This window comes from Oncorhynchus gorbuscha, unplaced genomic scaffold (genome assembly GCF_021184085.1).
Source record: "Oncorhynchus gorbuscha isolate QuinsamMale2020 ecotype Even-year unplaced genomic scaffold, OgorEven_v1.0 Un_scaffold_134:::fragment_2:::debris, whole genome shotgun sequence".
Lineage (NCBI taxonomy): Eukaryota > Metazoa > Chordata > Actinopteri > Salmoniformes > Salmonidae > Oncorhynchus > Oncorhynchus gorbuscha.
The window spans coordinates 160,001-176,076 of NW_025744633.1; the positions used below are offsets into that span (position 1 = coordinate 160,001).

Genomic DNA, 16,076 nt, shown 5'->3' on the forward strand with positions numbered 1-16,076 from the left:
CTGAGGAGCTGGTGGCAGCTCTGATGTAGTCCACCGTCACGTTCACCTGAAACGCCATGTCACAGGAAATGATGTCAGACAACCCTCCCGGTGAATGACGTCAAACAACTGAAGGCTGATTTAGAAGAGCCACCGTGTCTTTAGTGGACTAGAGACCTCAGGTCCTCACTGTCACCGTCATGTAATATAAGGTTGAACACAACGCATGACTGCACATGTGGGGAGATTGAGTCAATTTGTGTCAACGTCATTTATTTTGTCGTTATGTCGGCCTATCATACATGACTAACGTTAGTGATGGAGGGGGGAATCGATAAAGTTACAAAACGCTAGTATTTTCCTTCATAGCTCGTTCTCCATCTTTTTAAGAAGGAAGCCAATTTGTTTTCAGCACTTATTTACACGACTGATCAAAACTCGTTTTTCTCATGACTCTCTTGTCCCTCTGAAGCAGACAGATGGTGAGCAATATGTTGGGAACAACAAATTGTAATAAAATCAAGGTATCAACTAGTCAACGCTTTTCAAATAATTAGAAATACTGGTCATGAAAATGCAATAGACAGACATGTACGTGCGCGTGCGCGTGCGTGTGCGTGTACGGGCTAGTTTACAAGGTCACCCCCAGTCAGTGTGAATCATGTCAGGCTGGACTGTAGATCTCCCCAGAGGAGCACTGGGGCTGTTTATAACTCCACACTCACAAACACACTCACACGCACGCGCCCACACAACCAAGAGGTGGCAGATTGCTATCAAACACGGACAGGCCCAGCAGCACACAGCGGGTGGAGGAAAAACCGTGTTTAGATGGGGAACAACCATTTCCCCCATTCCTCCCTTCCTGGCCGACAGAGCAAACAGAAGCAGGGAAGCAGGGATGGATAGGTGGGGACAGACAATGACATTCCCTAAGCCCAGGATGGGAGCAACAGGGAATCTCCAGGCCTGCATTTTTCCTCCATCATACAGTTGAGCAAACAAAGAGCTATTCCGTCAGAGAGAGGTGCGAGGGTCCCAACCGTCCCAGATGGTGGGGTCACAAAGAGGTGGGAGAGGAGACAAGGGGGGCGTTGTCATTAATCTGAGGGCCTTACTGGACAAGGACACGGTGATTGAGGGTAGACAGGATTATAGGAAATGGATGTCCCAGCATGCTCTCTGCTAAGTTGGCGTCTAGCAAGGGTGGGTGGTAAGATGGGGATGTGAGAGAGTGGTAGAGGAAGAAGCTAGAAGGGCCTAGCGACGAGAGGGTTTGGGGCTACAGTGTAACTGTAAAAAGGGACTGAAAGGTGTCGTACTACATTTGGGGACTATGTGGAGCGATGTAGAGTTTTATACAACAATAGGGCACAACTGTAGGGTTTATCATTGGTACCCTAGAGGTTAGAGTTTGGCCAGTAACCAAAAGGTTGCTGGTTCGAATACCTGAGCAGACAAGGTGAAAAATCTGTCGATGTGGCACTTAAACCTAATTTGCTCCAGGGCCCCGTACTACTACGGCTGACCCTGTAATAAAACACATTTCACTGCCTCTATCCTGTGTATGTGACAATATATTTAATTCTACAAAATGTCTGAAGCATTTAACTACCCTAAATGTTATTGTGTGTGACTGTTACTAGAAGTCTTCAGAGGCCATTGCATCTATTTTCATGTTGAAGTAGACCTGACAGAATGAGTGGAAAGTTCCCCTATAACAAACCAAAACACAAGGCTCAACTTCCACTTAATATAGAAAACTGCCTGGACTACCCAACATATTACTGTCAATAAAATTGGTATAAGATACTCTTAGTAAAATTACCGCTAGCAAACACACACACACACACACACACACACACACACACACACACACACACACACACACACACACACACACACGACAGAAAATAAGCGTAGCAACCCAATCTGATCGGCATAATGGAAATTTCATTTAGCGCAGACTTCCTGCCGAGGCTCCTCATTTTCCCACAGCGGAACACGGCTGTAAGCTTTTTTGTGCTTCAACAAATAAGGCATTTATTCCCCCCATGAAATATGGTTTTGGTTCATTTGTGCTTTGTGTCGCGTCTCCTCCCGAATCTACACATCTTCTGTAATGGCTCTGCATCGTTGGGCAGGGATAATGACTTCAGATGAGGGAAGGACGAAGAGTGTGAGAGAGGGAGCAGAGATGGAGAGAAAGAGAGGAGAGGAGCAGAGATGGAGAGAAAGAGAGAAAAGGAGCAGAGATGGAGAGAAAGAGAGAAGAGGAGCAGAGATGGAGAGAAAGAGAGAAGAGGAGCAGAGATGGAGAGAAAGAGAGAAGAGGAGCAGAGATGGAGAGAAAGAGAGAAGAGGAGCAGAGATGGAGAGAAAGAGAGAAGAGGAGCAGAGATGGGGAGAGAGAAGAGGAGCAGAGATGGGGAGAGAGAAGAGGAGCAGAGATGGGGAGAAAGAGAGAAGAGGAGCAGAGATGGAGAGAAAGAGAGAAGAGGAGCAGAGATGGAGAGAAAGAGAAGAGAGGAGCAGAGATGGAGAGAAAGAGAGGAGAGGAGAGATGGAGCAGAGATGGAGAGAAGAGAGAGAGGAGAGGAGCAGAGATGGAGAGAAAGAGAGAGGAGATGGAGAGAAAGAGAGGAGAGGAGCAGAGATGAGAAAAGGAGCAGAGATGGAGAGAGGAGAGGAGCAGAGATGGAGAGAAAGAGAGAGGAGCAGAGAGATGGAGAGAAAGAGAGGAGAGAGAGCAGAGATGGAGAGAAAGAGAGGAGAGGAGCAGAGATGGAGAGAAAGAGAGGAGCAGGAGCAGAGATGGAGAGAAAGAGAGGAGAGGATGGAGAGAAAGAGGAGAGGAGCAGAGATGGAGAGAAAGAGGAGGAGATGGAGAGAAAGAGAAGAGGAGCAGGATGGAGAGAAAGAGAGGAGAGGAGCAGAGATGGAGAGAAAGAGAGGAGAGGAGCAGAGATGGAGAGAAAGAGAGGAGAGGAGCAGAGATGGAGAGAAAGAGAGGAGAGGAGCAGAGATGGAGAGAAAGAGAGGAGAGGAGCAGAGATGGAGAGAAAGAGAGGAGAGGAGCAGAGATGGAGAGAAAGAGAGGAGAGGAGCAGAGATGGAGAGAAAGAGAGGAGAGGAGCAGAGATGGAGAGAAAGAGAAAAGGAGCAGAGATTGAGAGAAAGAGAGGAGAGGAGCAGAGATGGAGAGAAAGAGGAGAGGAGCAGAGATGGAGAGAAAGAGGAGAGGAGCAGAGATGGAGAGAAAGAGGAGAGGAGCAGAGATGGAGAGAAAGAGGAGAGGAGCAGAGATGGAGAGAAAGAGGAGAGGAGCAGAGATGGAGAGAAAGAGGAGAGGAGCAGAGATTGAGAGAAAGAGGAGAGGAGCAGAGATTGAGAGAAAGAGGAGAGGAGCAGAGATTGAGAGAAAGAGGAGAGGAGCAGAGATGGAGAGAAAGAGGAGAGGAGCAGAGATGGAGAGAAAGAGGAAGAGAAAGATTAGAGGAAAAAATGAGGACAAAAGCAGGAGGAATGAGACGGAAAAGGAATAGAGCAGATTTTCTGCAGAGCACGACAGAGAGGGAGAGAGTCTGACCCCATTAAGTAAAGTGATGATAGATTAAAAGGTTTGACAAAGCGATGGTAGATTAGAGGATCCAGCAGATTCTCCACAGACCAGTGTGCAGATCTCGAGATAGAGAAGTCATTTAGAAGAGACCCCTAGAGGAGAGGACTGGAGGGGGATATCTGATGGGGAGGACGAGGGGAAGAAATGTGTTTGTTCCGACTGGCATCAGGGGCTCAGAGATTCGCTTAACTGTTTTTTATTTATCCATTATTTTACCAGGTAAGTTGACTGAGAACACGTTCTCATTTACAGCAACGACCTGGGGAATAGTTACAGGGGAGAGGAGGGGGATGAATGAGCCAATTGTAAACTGTGCGTGTGGGCGTCTGCGTAGATAGTAGGTAGGTAGATATCAGAGTGTAGGTAGATATCAGAGTGTAGGTAGACAGACAGAGTGTAGGTAGACAGACAGAGTGTAGGTAGACAGACAGAGTGTAGGTAGACAGACAGAGTGTAGGTAGACAGAGTGTAGGTAGACAGAGTGTAGGTAGACAGAGTGTAGGTAGACAGAGTGTAGGTAGACAGAGTGTAGGTAGACATCAGAGTGTAGGTAGACATCAGAGTGTAGGTAGGTAGACAGAGTGTAGGTAGGTAGACAGAGTGTAGGTAGGTAGACAGAGTGTAGGTAGGTAGACAGAGTGTAGGTAGGTAGACAGAGTGTAGGTAGGTAGACAGAGTGTAGGTAGGTAGACAGAGTGTAGGTAGACATCAGAGTGTAGGTAGACATCAGAGTGTAGGTAGACATCAGAGTGTAGGTAGACATCAGAGTGTAGGTAGACATCAGAGTGTAGGTAGACATCAGAGTGTAGGTAGGTAGACAGAGTGTAGGTAGGTAGACAGAGTGTAGGTAGGTAGACAGAGTGTAGGTAGGTAGACAGAGTGTAGGTAGGTAGACAGAGTGTAGGTAGGTAGACAGAGTGTAGGTAGGTAGACAGAGTGTAGGTAGGTAGACAGAGTGTAGGTAGGTAGACAGAGTGTAGGTAGGTAGATAGAGTGTAGGTAGATTGACATCAGAGACATCAGAGTGTAGGTAGACATCAGAGTGTAGGTAGACATCAGAGTGTAGGTAGACATCAGAGTGTAGGTAGGTAGACAGAGTGTAGGTAGGTAGACAGAGTGTAGGTAGGTAGACAGAGTGTAGGTAGGTAGACAGAGTGTAGGTAGGTAGACAGAGTGTAGGTAGGTAGACAGAGTGTAGGTAGGTAGATAGAGTGTAGGTAGACAGAGTGTAGGTAGACATCAGAGTGTAGGTAGACATCAGAGTGTAGGTAGACATCAGAGTGTAGGTAGACATCAGAGTGTAGGTAGACATCAGAGTGTAGGTAGGTAGACAGAGTGTAGGTAGGTAGACAGAGTGTAGGTAGGTAGACAGAGTGTAGGTAGGTAGACAGAGTCAGAGTGTAGGTAGGTAGACAGAGTGTAGGTAGGTAGACAGAGTGTAGGTAGGTAGACAGAGTGTAGGTAGACAGAGTGTAGGTAGACATCAGAGTGTAGGTAGACATCAGAGTAGACATCAGAGTGTAGGTAGACATCAGAGTGTAGGTAGAGACAGAGTGTAGGTAGGTAGACAGAGTGTAGGTAGAGACAGAGTGTAGGTAGGTAGACACAGTGTAGGTAGGTAGACACAGTGTAGGTAGGTAGACAGAGTGTAGGTAGGTAGACAGAGTGTAGGTAGGTAGACACAGTGTAGGTAGGTAGACACAGTGTAGGTAGGTAGACACAGTGTAGGTAGGTAGACATCAGAGTGTAGGTAGACATCAGAGTGTAGGTAGACATCAGAGTGTAGGTAGACATCAGAGTGTAGGTAGGTAGACAGAGTGTAGGTAGGTAGACAGAGTGTAGGTAGGTAGACAGAGTGTAGGTAGGTAGACAGAGTGTAGGTAGGTAGACATCAGAGTGTAGGTAGGTAGACAGAGTGTAGGTAGACATCAGAGTGTAGGTAGACATCAGAGTGTAGGTAGGTAGACAGAGTGTAGGTAGGTAGACATCAGAGTGTAGGTAGGTAGACAGAGTGTAGGTAGGTAGACAGAGTGTAGGTAGGTAGACAGAGTGTAGGTAGGTAGACAGAGTGTAGGTAGGTAGACAGAGTGTAGGTAGGTAGACAGAGTGTAGGTAGGTAGACAGAGTGTAGGTAGGTAGACAGAGTGTAGGTACAGACAGAGTGTAGGTAGGTAGACATCAGAGTGTAGGTAGGTAGACAGAGTGTAGGTAGACATCAGAGTGTAGGTAGACATCAGAGTGTAGGTAGGTAGACAGAGTGTAGGTAGGTAGGTAGACAGGTAGGTAGACAGAGGGTAGGTAGACAGAGTGTAGGTAGGTAGACAGAGTGTAGGTAGGTAGACAGAGTGTAGGTAGGTAGACAGAGTGTAGGTAGGTAGACAGAGTGTAGGTAGGTAGACAGAGTGTAGGTAGGTAGACAGCGTGTAGGTAGGTAGACAGAGTGTAGGTAGGTAGACATCAGAGTGTAGGTAGGTAGACAGAGTGTAGGTAGACATCAGAGTGTAGGTAGACATCAGAGTGTAGGTAGACATCAGAGTGTAGGTAGGTAGACATCAGAGTGTAGGTAGGTAGACAGAGTGTAGGTAGGTAGACAGAGTGTAGGTAGGTAGACAGAGTGTAGGTAGGTAGACAGAGTGTAGGTAGGTAGACAGAGTGTAGGTAGGTAGACACAGTGTAGGTAGGTAGACAGAGTGTAGGTAGGTAGACAGAGTGTAGGTAGACATCAGAGTGTAGGTAGACATCAGAGTGTAGGTAGGTAGACAGAGTGTAGGTAGGTAGACAGAGTGTAGGTAGGTAGACAGAGTGTAGGTAGGTAGACAGAGTGTAGGTAGGTAGACACAGTGTAGATAGGTAGACACAGTGTAGGTAGGTAGACACAGTGTAGGTAGGTAGACACAGTGTAGGTAGGTAGACACAGTGTAGGTAGGTAGACACAGTGTAGGTAGGTAGACACAGTGTAGGTAGGTAGACAGAGTGTAGGTAGGTAGACAGAGTGTAGGTAGGTAGACAGAGTGTAGGTAGGTAGACAGAGTGTATGTAGATAGAGTGTAGGTAGATAGAGTGTAGGTAGACAGAGTGTAGGTAGACATCAGAGTGTAGGTAGACATCAGAGTGTAGGTAGACATCAGAGTGTAGGTAGACATCAGAGTGTAGGTAGACATCAGAGTGTAGGTAGACATCAGAGTGTAGGTAGGTAGACAGAGTGTAGGTAGGTAGACAGAGTGTAGGTAGGTAGACAGAGTGTAGGTAGGTAGACAGAGTGTAGGTAGGTAGACAGAGTGTAGGTAGGTAGACAGAGTGTAGGTAGGTAGACAGAGTGTAGGTAGGTAGACAGAGTGTAGGTAGGTAGACAGAGTGTAGGTAGACATCAGAGTGTAGGTAGACAGAGTGTAGGTAGGTAGACAGAGTGTAGGTAGGTAGACAGAGTGTAGGTAGGTAGACAGAGTGTAGGTAGGTAGACACAGTGTAGGTAGGTAGACACAGTGTAGGTAGGTAGAGGTAGGTAGACACAGTGTAGGTAGGTAGACAGAGTGTAGGTAGGTAGACAGAGTGTAGGTAGGTAGACACAGTGTAGGTAGGTAGACACAGTGTAGGTAGGTAGACACAGTGTAGGTAGGTAGACACAGTGTAGGTAGGTAGACACAGTGTAGGTAGGTAGACACAGTGTAGGTAGGTAGACAGAGTGTAGGTAGGTAGACAGAGTGTAGGTAGGTAGACACAGTGTAGGTAGGTAGACACAGTGTAGGTAGGTAGACACAGTGTAGGTAGGTAGACACAGTGTAGGTAGGTAGACAGAGTGTAGGTAGGTAGATAGAGTGTAGGTAGGTAGACAGAGTGTAGGTAGGTAGATAGAGTGTAGGTAGGTAGATAGAGTGTAGGTAGATAGAGTGTAGGTAGATAGAGTGTAGGTAGATAGAGTGTAGGTAGATATCAGAGTGTAGGTAGATATCAGAGTGTAGGTAGATATCAGAGTGTAGGTAGATATCAGAGTGTAGGTATACAATAAGTCAAAAGCATGCTTGGTCAGACACAGGGCTGTTTTGCTGCAGAGATCCCCACACCAACCACAGTGTGAGTGGTTGAGTCTGGCACTAGGTGCAGCGGGGAAAGTCTACTACATATTTTATGGATTAAAAACTGAGCCCCGGCTCTGCTCAAACACACAGCTGTAATTCCAGCGTCTTAAAGCCCCGGGTGGAGAGAGACATGACTTCATAGCAGTGTTGATGTGCTCAGATGCCCTGGTGTTGTTAACACAGTAAAAGCAGCTGGCTATCATTTAGGGAAGTGGGGTGAACTGCAAACTCCACACAAAGTCCCATCTGGGATCTGGACCTGGGGACCTAGTGACTCCTGTGAACTGAGCAGAAATGTATAAAGAGAAACACACACACAAACACGTGTGAATACCGCTACACACACCGACTGCTCCCACTATAGTCAAACTGGCAACACAAACGCCACGGTGTCTCACTTTACATTCCCACACGTTATTAAAAAAATATTTAAAAAACTGCTATTCACTGTACTACACTGGCGCAGCAGAACAGGAGCCACTTTGAGCAGGCTGGGATTATCCGAATGTGCTCTCCTCTGATAAGTGGATTAATGCAACGTTTTCATTGGACTTTTTCTGCTGAGGCTGAGACCCGGCGCATAGAAAAGAGGAACAGCACTACTTATAAAGTTAACCAAATCTAGCTTTGGATTATGTCACCGAGCGAAACAGCTATTTCAATACGGTGAGAGGAGAGAGAGAGAGGGAGAGAGAGGGAGAGAGAGGGAGAGAGAGGGAGAGAGAGAGAGAGAGGGAGAGAGAGGGAGAGAGAGGGAGAGAGAGGGAGAGAGAGGGAGAGAGAGGGAGAGAGAGGGAGAGAGAGGGAGAGAGAGGGAGAGAGAGGGAGAGAGAGGGAGAGAGAGGGAGAGAGAGGGAGAGAGAGGGAGAGAGAGGGAGAGAGACGATTGGGAGAGATGGAGAGAGAAAGAGACGGAAATAGAGAGAGCAGAAAGCACTTCTCTGCAGATTTGCCTTCATTACCCGACACGAATAAACTTCAGGCTTTCTGGCGTCTCTGTCAGTGTGTTGAGGGATAGAAGGAAGAGAAGCGACCTGACATGGACTCCGGTCCAGTCTAACCATCTGAGGCTTGTGTACAGCACTTCAGGGCCCATATTCACAGCGGCTGATAGCAGGAGCGCTGATAGAGGATACGTCTTAAAATTCAGAACCAATCAAATGATATGGATTATATATATATATGATATGGAGCTGATCCTATATCAGCACTAATCTTGTGATTAGCAACCTGAAGTCTATGGCCTGAGATTGTACACCGACTGACTGTATCCATCCACTCTCTTGATTTCCTTTCAGAGCTGTGTGTGTGTGGGTGTTAAGAGGTCAAATAACACTTGGACACATTTGGAATTTTTTTTTAACGATAACTGGGATTCAAAACAAATGTTCTCCTCACACATCAAGAGAACATTGGAATTGAGATGCAGTCTGGTTAAATTCTCTGTTGAACTTTATATTCTTAAATGTAGAAAAACAATGTTGTTTATATGACTAATCCCTGAAACTTTGTTATTAAAATGTATTGAAAGAGATTTTATTGTAGCCCAGAATCATTAAGAGGGTAGTTTGGTATTTTCCTCCACTTGTGCAAGTCAAAAAATAACCAACTACCTCAGTCACACATTAACAGCTCTTAACTGGTGCTCTGACATCCATTTGATACAGACCCAACCTCTGATAACAGAAACCCTTTGAATATGAGTATTGGACACGCTTCATAACAGATGAAAAGTAGCTCAGCCATCTTGGTGGACACAAAGGGACATTATTATTTTATACATCTCTTAAAGTGGAGCACTTTGAGGCTTCCTCTGGCTGTCTGCCAACGTACTAAACAGACACTTTGAATGATTGATTGATAGAGCTTATTGTATTTCAGCGTTGTACGCCTTTTATGGTTAAGTTGATGACAATAGTGTTCTGTGGGGAAAAGTTGGTTCAATTCCCAACAACCACCATTGGTGGACTGTATGATACAACCTTTGACCTGTCATGTAAAACCCTCTTTCGGACCACTCGGGAATGAAGAGGGGCACATTCTGATGAGGGATACCCAGCGGGTGAACCCAATTTGGGGATGGCAGCACTCCTTGCACGCCGTCCCACCGGATTTCGAGGGAGCGAAAATAACTTGTTAAACTAATGTAGTCTGCTGTGCGAGGCGAGGGCAGAGCGCGGGCAGCTCCGAGCTGGGGCTTTCGGGCGTACCGTGCCCTCCCGAGCACCAGACGTGTCTGAAAATACCGCAGAGTGCCACCGTGTCAAGTCCCAATTACCCCGCTGATGAAGCAAAGCGATGGTGCCAGTCGTGCCGAGCAGAGCTAAGAGCGCTAAAAGAACCCAGTGCAGGTTCTCAAATTAAACCAGGCTCAAAGGCTTTAGTACTACATTTAAACGTTAGTCATTTAGAAGACCATTATCCAGAGCCACCTACAGGAGCAATTGGGGTTAAGTGCCTTGATCAAGGGCACCTAGTCAGCTCTGGGATTCGAATCAGCAATCTTTGGGTTATTGGCCCTAACGCTCTTAACCGCTAGGCTACCTGCCACCTACGGTACTGTCAAATCTCTTCTGTCCTCCTTTGTGTTTGCTGAGGTAAAATGATGGTGTCTGTGGTGGCCAGCGAAGCAGGAGAAATAAAAACGGCCTCAGGACATGATCAGAGAATTCCCTCTCTAATTGTTGCTGTAGTCAAAACACTGGTCCTTCTGCATAGCAGGACACAAAAGCATTGGTAGGACTGTCAAATCTGCTCGTTGGATGGTTTAGCTTCCATACTTACTTAGTGAACTGGGTTCCCTGACATTTCCCTTTTCTGCAGTCAAAATGGGATCAAAACAGAAGCACATTAGGCCTATATGCAGTCAAAGATCAGCATTACAGCCCTTTTCCTTCCATGTACGCATCGGTACATTCACCCTCGTCTCACACCACTGTACCCTTACATCAATACAACACTTGATGCGGCTAATCATCTCAGATTCTTCCTTGTCGTGCTTTCTAACTCTGGTTGCCATGGCGGCTGAGGGCAGTGAACCTACCTTCAAGGTAAAAAAATAGTTTGGGTATCAACATTTATCTAGGAATCGCCCAAAAAAAACATGTCCATTCTCAGCCGAGCCGTGTCTGAGCAAAAACACAGGCTATCAAAGAACGGGAGGAAACTAGTGATCAGCCAGGGTTTCAAATACTTAATAATTGTTGCCCGTTTGAGTTGGGGAGCCTCAATATACAGTGGGGAGAACAAGTATTTGATACACCGCCGATTTTGCAGGTTTTCCTGCAAGGTTTGCACACACTGCAGCAGGGATTTTGGCCCACTCCTCCATACAGACCTTCTCCAGATCCTTCAGGTTTCGGGGCTGTCGCTGGGCAATACAGACTTTCAGCTCCCTCCAAAGATTTTCTATTGGGTTCAGGTCTGGAGACTGGCTGAGCCACTACAGGACCTTGAGATGCTTCTTACGGAGCCACTCCTTAGTTGCCATGGATGTGTGTTTCGGGACATTGTCATGCTGGAAGACCCAGCCACGACCCATCTTCAATGCTCTTACTGAGGGAAGGAGGTTGGCGGCCAAGATCTCGCGATACATGGCCCCATCCATCCTCCCCTCAATACGGTGCAGTCATCCTGTCCCCTTTGCAGAAAACCATCCCCAAAGAATGATGTTTCCACCACCATGCTTCACGGTTGGGATGGTGTTCTTGGGGTTGTACTCATCCGTCTTCTTCCTCCAAACACGGCGAGTGGAGTTTAGACCAAAAAGCTCTATTTTTGTCTCATCAGACCACATGACCTTCTCCCATTCCTCCTCTGGATCATCCAGATGGTCATTGGCAAACTTCAGACGGGCCTGGACATGCGCTGGCTTGAGCAGGGGGACCTTGTGTGCGCTGCAGGATTTTAATCCATGACGGCGTAGTGTGTTACTAATGGTTCTCTTTGAGACTGTGGTCCCAGCTCTCTTCATTGACCAGGTCCTGCCGTGTAGTTCTGGGCTGATCCCTCACCTTCCTCATGATCATTGATGCCCCACGAGGTGAGATCTTGCATGGAGCCCCAGACCGAGGGTGATTGACCGTCATCTGGAACTTCTTCCATTTTCTAATAATTGCACCAACATTTGTTGCCTTCTCACCAAGCTACTTGCCTATTGTCCTGTAGCCCATCCCAGCCTCGTGCAGGTCTACAATTTTATCCCTAGTTTCCTTACACAGCTCTCTGGTCTTGGCCATTGTGGAGAGGTTGGAGTCTGTTTAATTGAGTGTGTGGACAGGTGTCTTTTATACAGGTAACAAGTTCAAACAGGTGCAGTTAATGCAGGAGGGCTTCTTAAAGAAAAACTAGCATGTCTGTGAGAGCCGGAATTCTTACTGATTGGTAGGTGATCAAATACTTATGTCATGCAATAAAATGCTAATTAATTACTTAAAAATCATACGTGATTTTCTGGATTTGTGTTTTAGATTCCGTCTCTCACAGTTGAAGTGAAGTGTACCCATGATAAATATTAGTAGGAAAACCTGCAAAATCTTGATTGAGCAAGCCTGTTGCAATGGGACCAACTGTATAGTCACAAAAGTTCCAACCCCCTGCCAAACTGGCACTCCACGCATGGCTAAAGCAATCGCTGAAAGCATTTGAAAGCTTTCAAAAGTGTTTCAATCCAGGTCTGGTTGGAGTCTCATGCATCTTCCCAGATGATATAATCCATTTGAGATATAGATCTAGTCGACGTGCGATGATTTTAGAGTCAGATGCATTCATAACTGTAGATACGTCTACTAATTCTGATGCCTCTGTGCATCTACACGTTTCAATCAAGGCCTAATCTAAACCACAAGGGCGGGATGATTAATAGTGCGGTTATTGCAGAAACAAATCACACCGCCATGGCTGGATCTTCTGAGCTGACTACATCTTCAATGAATTATAAAACGAGGAGCTGGAGCGGAAAACCTGCAAAATACCCTGAACACTCACTCATTAAACAGACCATAAACAGCTGCGCACACAACCACAAAATCTCTTGTACACACAAACTCTCTCCCTCACACACAGACCACCACCAATCAAGCTCTCACTCCAGGCACAGGAATGTTTGAGTTGTTTTCTAACAGACCCAGGAGTACAACTTCTCTCCGTAAACCACAGCACCACTAGAGTGCTTCTCCTGGACTATCAATGTGCTGGACGTTTATAGTGGATGCAAACAGAAGCACTGGAGGACGTAAAAAAGGTACTTCTCATCTCCCACTCCGGTGTTAATGTGATGTCTCTGTTAAGTAGCTCTCTGTAGCCATGGGGGTACATCCATCTGTAGTAAGAGCAACACAGGGTCCACTGGCCAATTCACTGACAAACGTCAGGTTCAGCTTGCTTATATAGAGCAGGTACTACCCGTTTGCTGAAATGGTTGCGAGAACGCGAAGTTCGCAAAGCTTCGAGAGCACTTTCAGGAGGTGCTGAAACCCAAAATTATTCTCAACCACCGAGAATGGATGCATACCAACGGCTATAAACATACTTCAGAATGCTGTTCATTGACTACAAGCTCAGCTTTAAGGCACTACAGAGGGTGTAATGTGTACATTAGTACATTACTGGGACGAGCTTCCTACCATCCAGGACCTATCTACTAGACAGTGTCAAAATTGTCAAAGACTCCGGTCACCCAAGTTCTCACTACTACCACACGGCAAGAGGTACCAGAGTGCCAAGTCTATGACAAAACAGCTCCTCAACAGATTCTACCCCCAAGCAACCCGGACTATTTACATTGACTGAACCCACCCCCCCTTTTGTTTTTACACTGCTGCTACTGGTTGTTTATTATCTATGCATAGTCACTATACGAATTACCTTGATAAACCTGTACCCCTGCATATTGACTCGATACCGGTTCCCCCTGTATAGTCTCATTATATCATTTTCTTGTGTTACTTTTAGATTATTATTATTTTAATTTTATTTTCACTTTAGTTAATTAACTATATTTCCTGAACTGCATCGTTGGTTAACTTCTTGGTGACAGGGGGGGCAGTATTGAGTAGCTTGGATGAATAAGGTTCTCAGAGTAAACTGCCTGCTACCCTGTCCCAGATGCTAATATATGCATATTATTAGTAGTACTGGATAGAAAACACTGAAGTTTCAAAAAATTGTATGAATGATGTCTGTGTGTATAACATAACTCATATGGCAGGCAAAAACCCGCGAAAAATCCAACCAGGACGTGGGAAATCTGAGGCTTGTAGTTTAACTCAGCCCCTATTGGAGATAGTGGGATATTGGTTATGTTCGGTTCCACTAGATGTCAACAGTCTTTAGAACGTTGTTTCAGGCTTCTGCTGTGAAGTGGAACCAAATGAGAGAGGAATGAGTCAGGTGTCTGGCAGAGTGCCACAGGTTCTGAGGTGCGGTCACGAGAGAGTTAGCTCTCGTTCCAATGCTTTTCAACAGACATGGGAATTCTCCGGTTGGAACATTATTGAAGATTTATGATAAAAACATCCTAAAGATTGATTCCATACTTAGTTTGACAAGTTTCTACGGGCTGTAACGGAACTTTTTCAACTTTTCGTCTGACGTTCGGCTGGACCTGAACGTGCTTTTGGATTTGTTTACCAAAAGCCCTAACAAAAAAAGCTATTTGGACAAAAATAGACATTATCGAACAAAACAAACATTTATTGTGGAACTGCGATTCCTGGGAGTGCATTCTGATGAAGAGCAGAGGTAAGTGAATATTTATAATGCTATTTATGACTAATGTTGACTACCCAATATGTCGGATATCTTTTTGGCTGCTTTGTTGTCTGAACACTGCACTCCGATTATTGCATGGTTTCCTTTTTCCGTTACGTTTTTTTAAATCTGTCACAGCGGTTGCATTAAGGAGAAGTATATCTCTAATTCCATGTATAACACTTGTATTTTCAATAACATTTATACTGAGTATATCTGTAAATAGAATCATCGCATGTTTTAAGACTACTGAACGTAACGCGCCAATGGAAAATGAGATTTGATAGAAATATGCACTTTATCTAACAAAACATACATGTATTGTGTAACATGAAGTCCTATGAGTGTCATCTGATGAAGATTGAAGGTTAGTGATTAATTTTTATCTCTATTTGTGCTTTTTGTGACTCCTGTCTTTGGCTGGAAAAATGGCTGTGTTTTTCTGTGAGTTGGTCGTGACCTAACATATTTGTGTGGTGCTTTCACTGTAAAACATTTTTGAAATCAGACACTGTGGCTGGATTAACGGGAATTTTCTCTTTAAAATGGTGTAAAATACTTGTATGCTTGAGGAATTTTAATTATGAGATTTGTTGTTTTGAATTTGGCGCCCTGCACTTTCACTGGCTGTTGGCGAGGTGGGACGCTACCGTCCCACATATCCCAGAGAGGTTAACTTCTTGATGCACCCATCCCGTTAGCAGGATCATATTCGTCAACATCCGCTGAATTGCAGAGCGCTAAATTCAAATTAAATTACTAAAAATATTAAATTTTAATGAAATCACAAGTGCAATATAGCCAAACACAGCTTAGCTTGTTGTTAATCCACCTGGTGTGTCAGATTTCAAAAAGCTTTTCGGCGAAAGCATACCAAACATTTATGTTAGGACCACTCTCTCAGCAGACAAAACATTAAACGGCTAGCAGCCAAGTAGATTGGTCACAAAAGTCAGAAAAGCAATAAAAAAAAAAAATAAAAATAAATAATAATAATAAATAAATAAAAATGATCTTCGGATGTTTGCACTCACGAGACTCCCAGTTACACAATAAATGTTCCCTTTGTTCCATAAAGATTATTTTTATATAAAAAATACCTCCATTTGGTTGTCGCGTTATATTCAGAAATCCACAGGCTCGAGAGGTCACGACCGGGCAGACGAAATTTCCAAATAGTATCCGTAAATTCCGCAGAAACATGTCAAACGTTTTTTATATTCAACCCTCAGGATGTTTTTACAATAATCGATAATATTTCAACCGGACGATAGCTTCTTCAATAGGAGAGAGAGAAAAAACGTCTGCTCCACTCTGTTGCGCATGCAAAACACTGCTGGCACCCAGCCATCCAATGGCGCGCTGTGTTCTTCCTCGCTCATTTTTTCAAAATAAAAGCCTGAAACTATGTCTAAAGACTGTTCACAACAGGTGGAAGACATAGGAAAAGGAATCTGGTTGATATCCCTTTAAATGGAGCGAAGGCAGGCAATGGAACAGAGAGCTTTCAGGAAAAACAGCACTTCCGGGTTGGATTTTCCTCAGGTTTTCACCTGCAATATCAGTTCTGTTATACTCAGACAATATTTTGACAGTTTTGGAAACTTTAGAGTGTTTTCTATCCTAATCTGACAATTATATGCATATTC

The 16,076-nt window shown here is 45.1% G+C and overlaps 1 protein-coding gene across 1 annotated transcript in view; it reads right to left on the reverse strand.

The window, feature by feature from the left end:
- LOC124016975 (staphylococcal nuclease domain-containing protein 1-like) overlaps positions 1-16,076 on the reverse strand; it is a 72,156-nt gene that overhangs the window by 34,454 nt on the left and 21,626 nt on the right. Inside the window, exon 3 of the mRNA XM_046332306.1 lies at positions 1-46. This exon is cut by the window's left edge and continues 61 nt beyond it. Within this exon, the coding sequence (XP_046188262.1) occupies positions 1-46 (46 nt within the window). The remainder of the gene's footprint in view (positions 47-16,076) is intronic.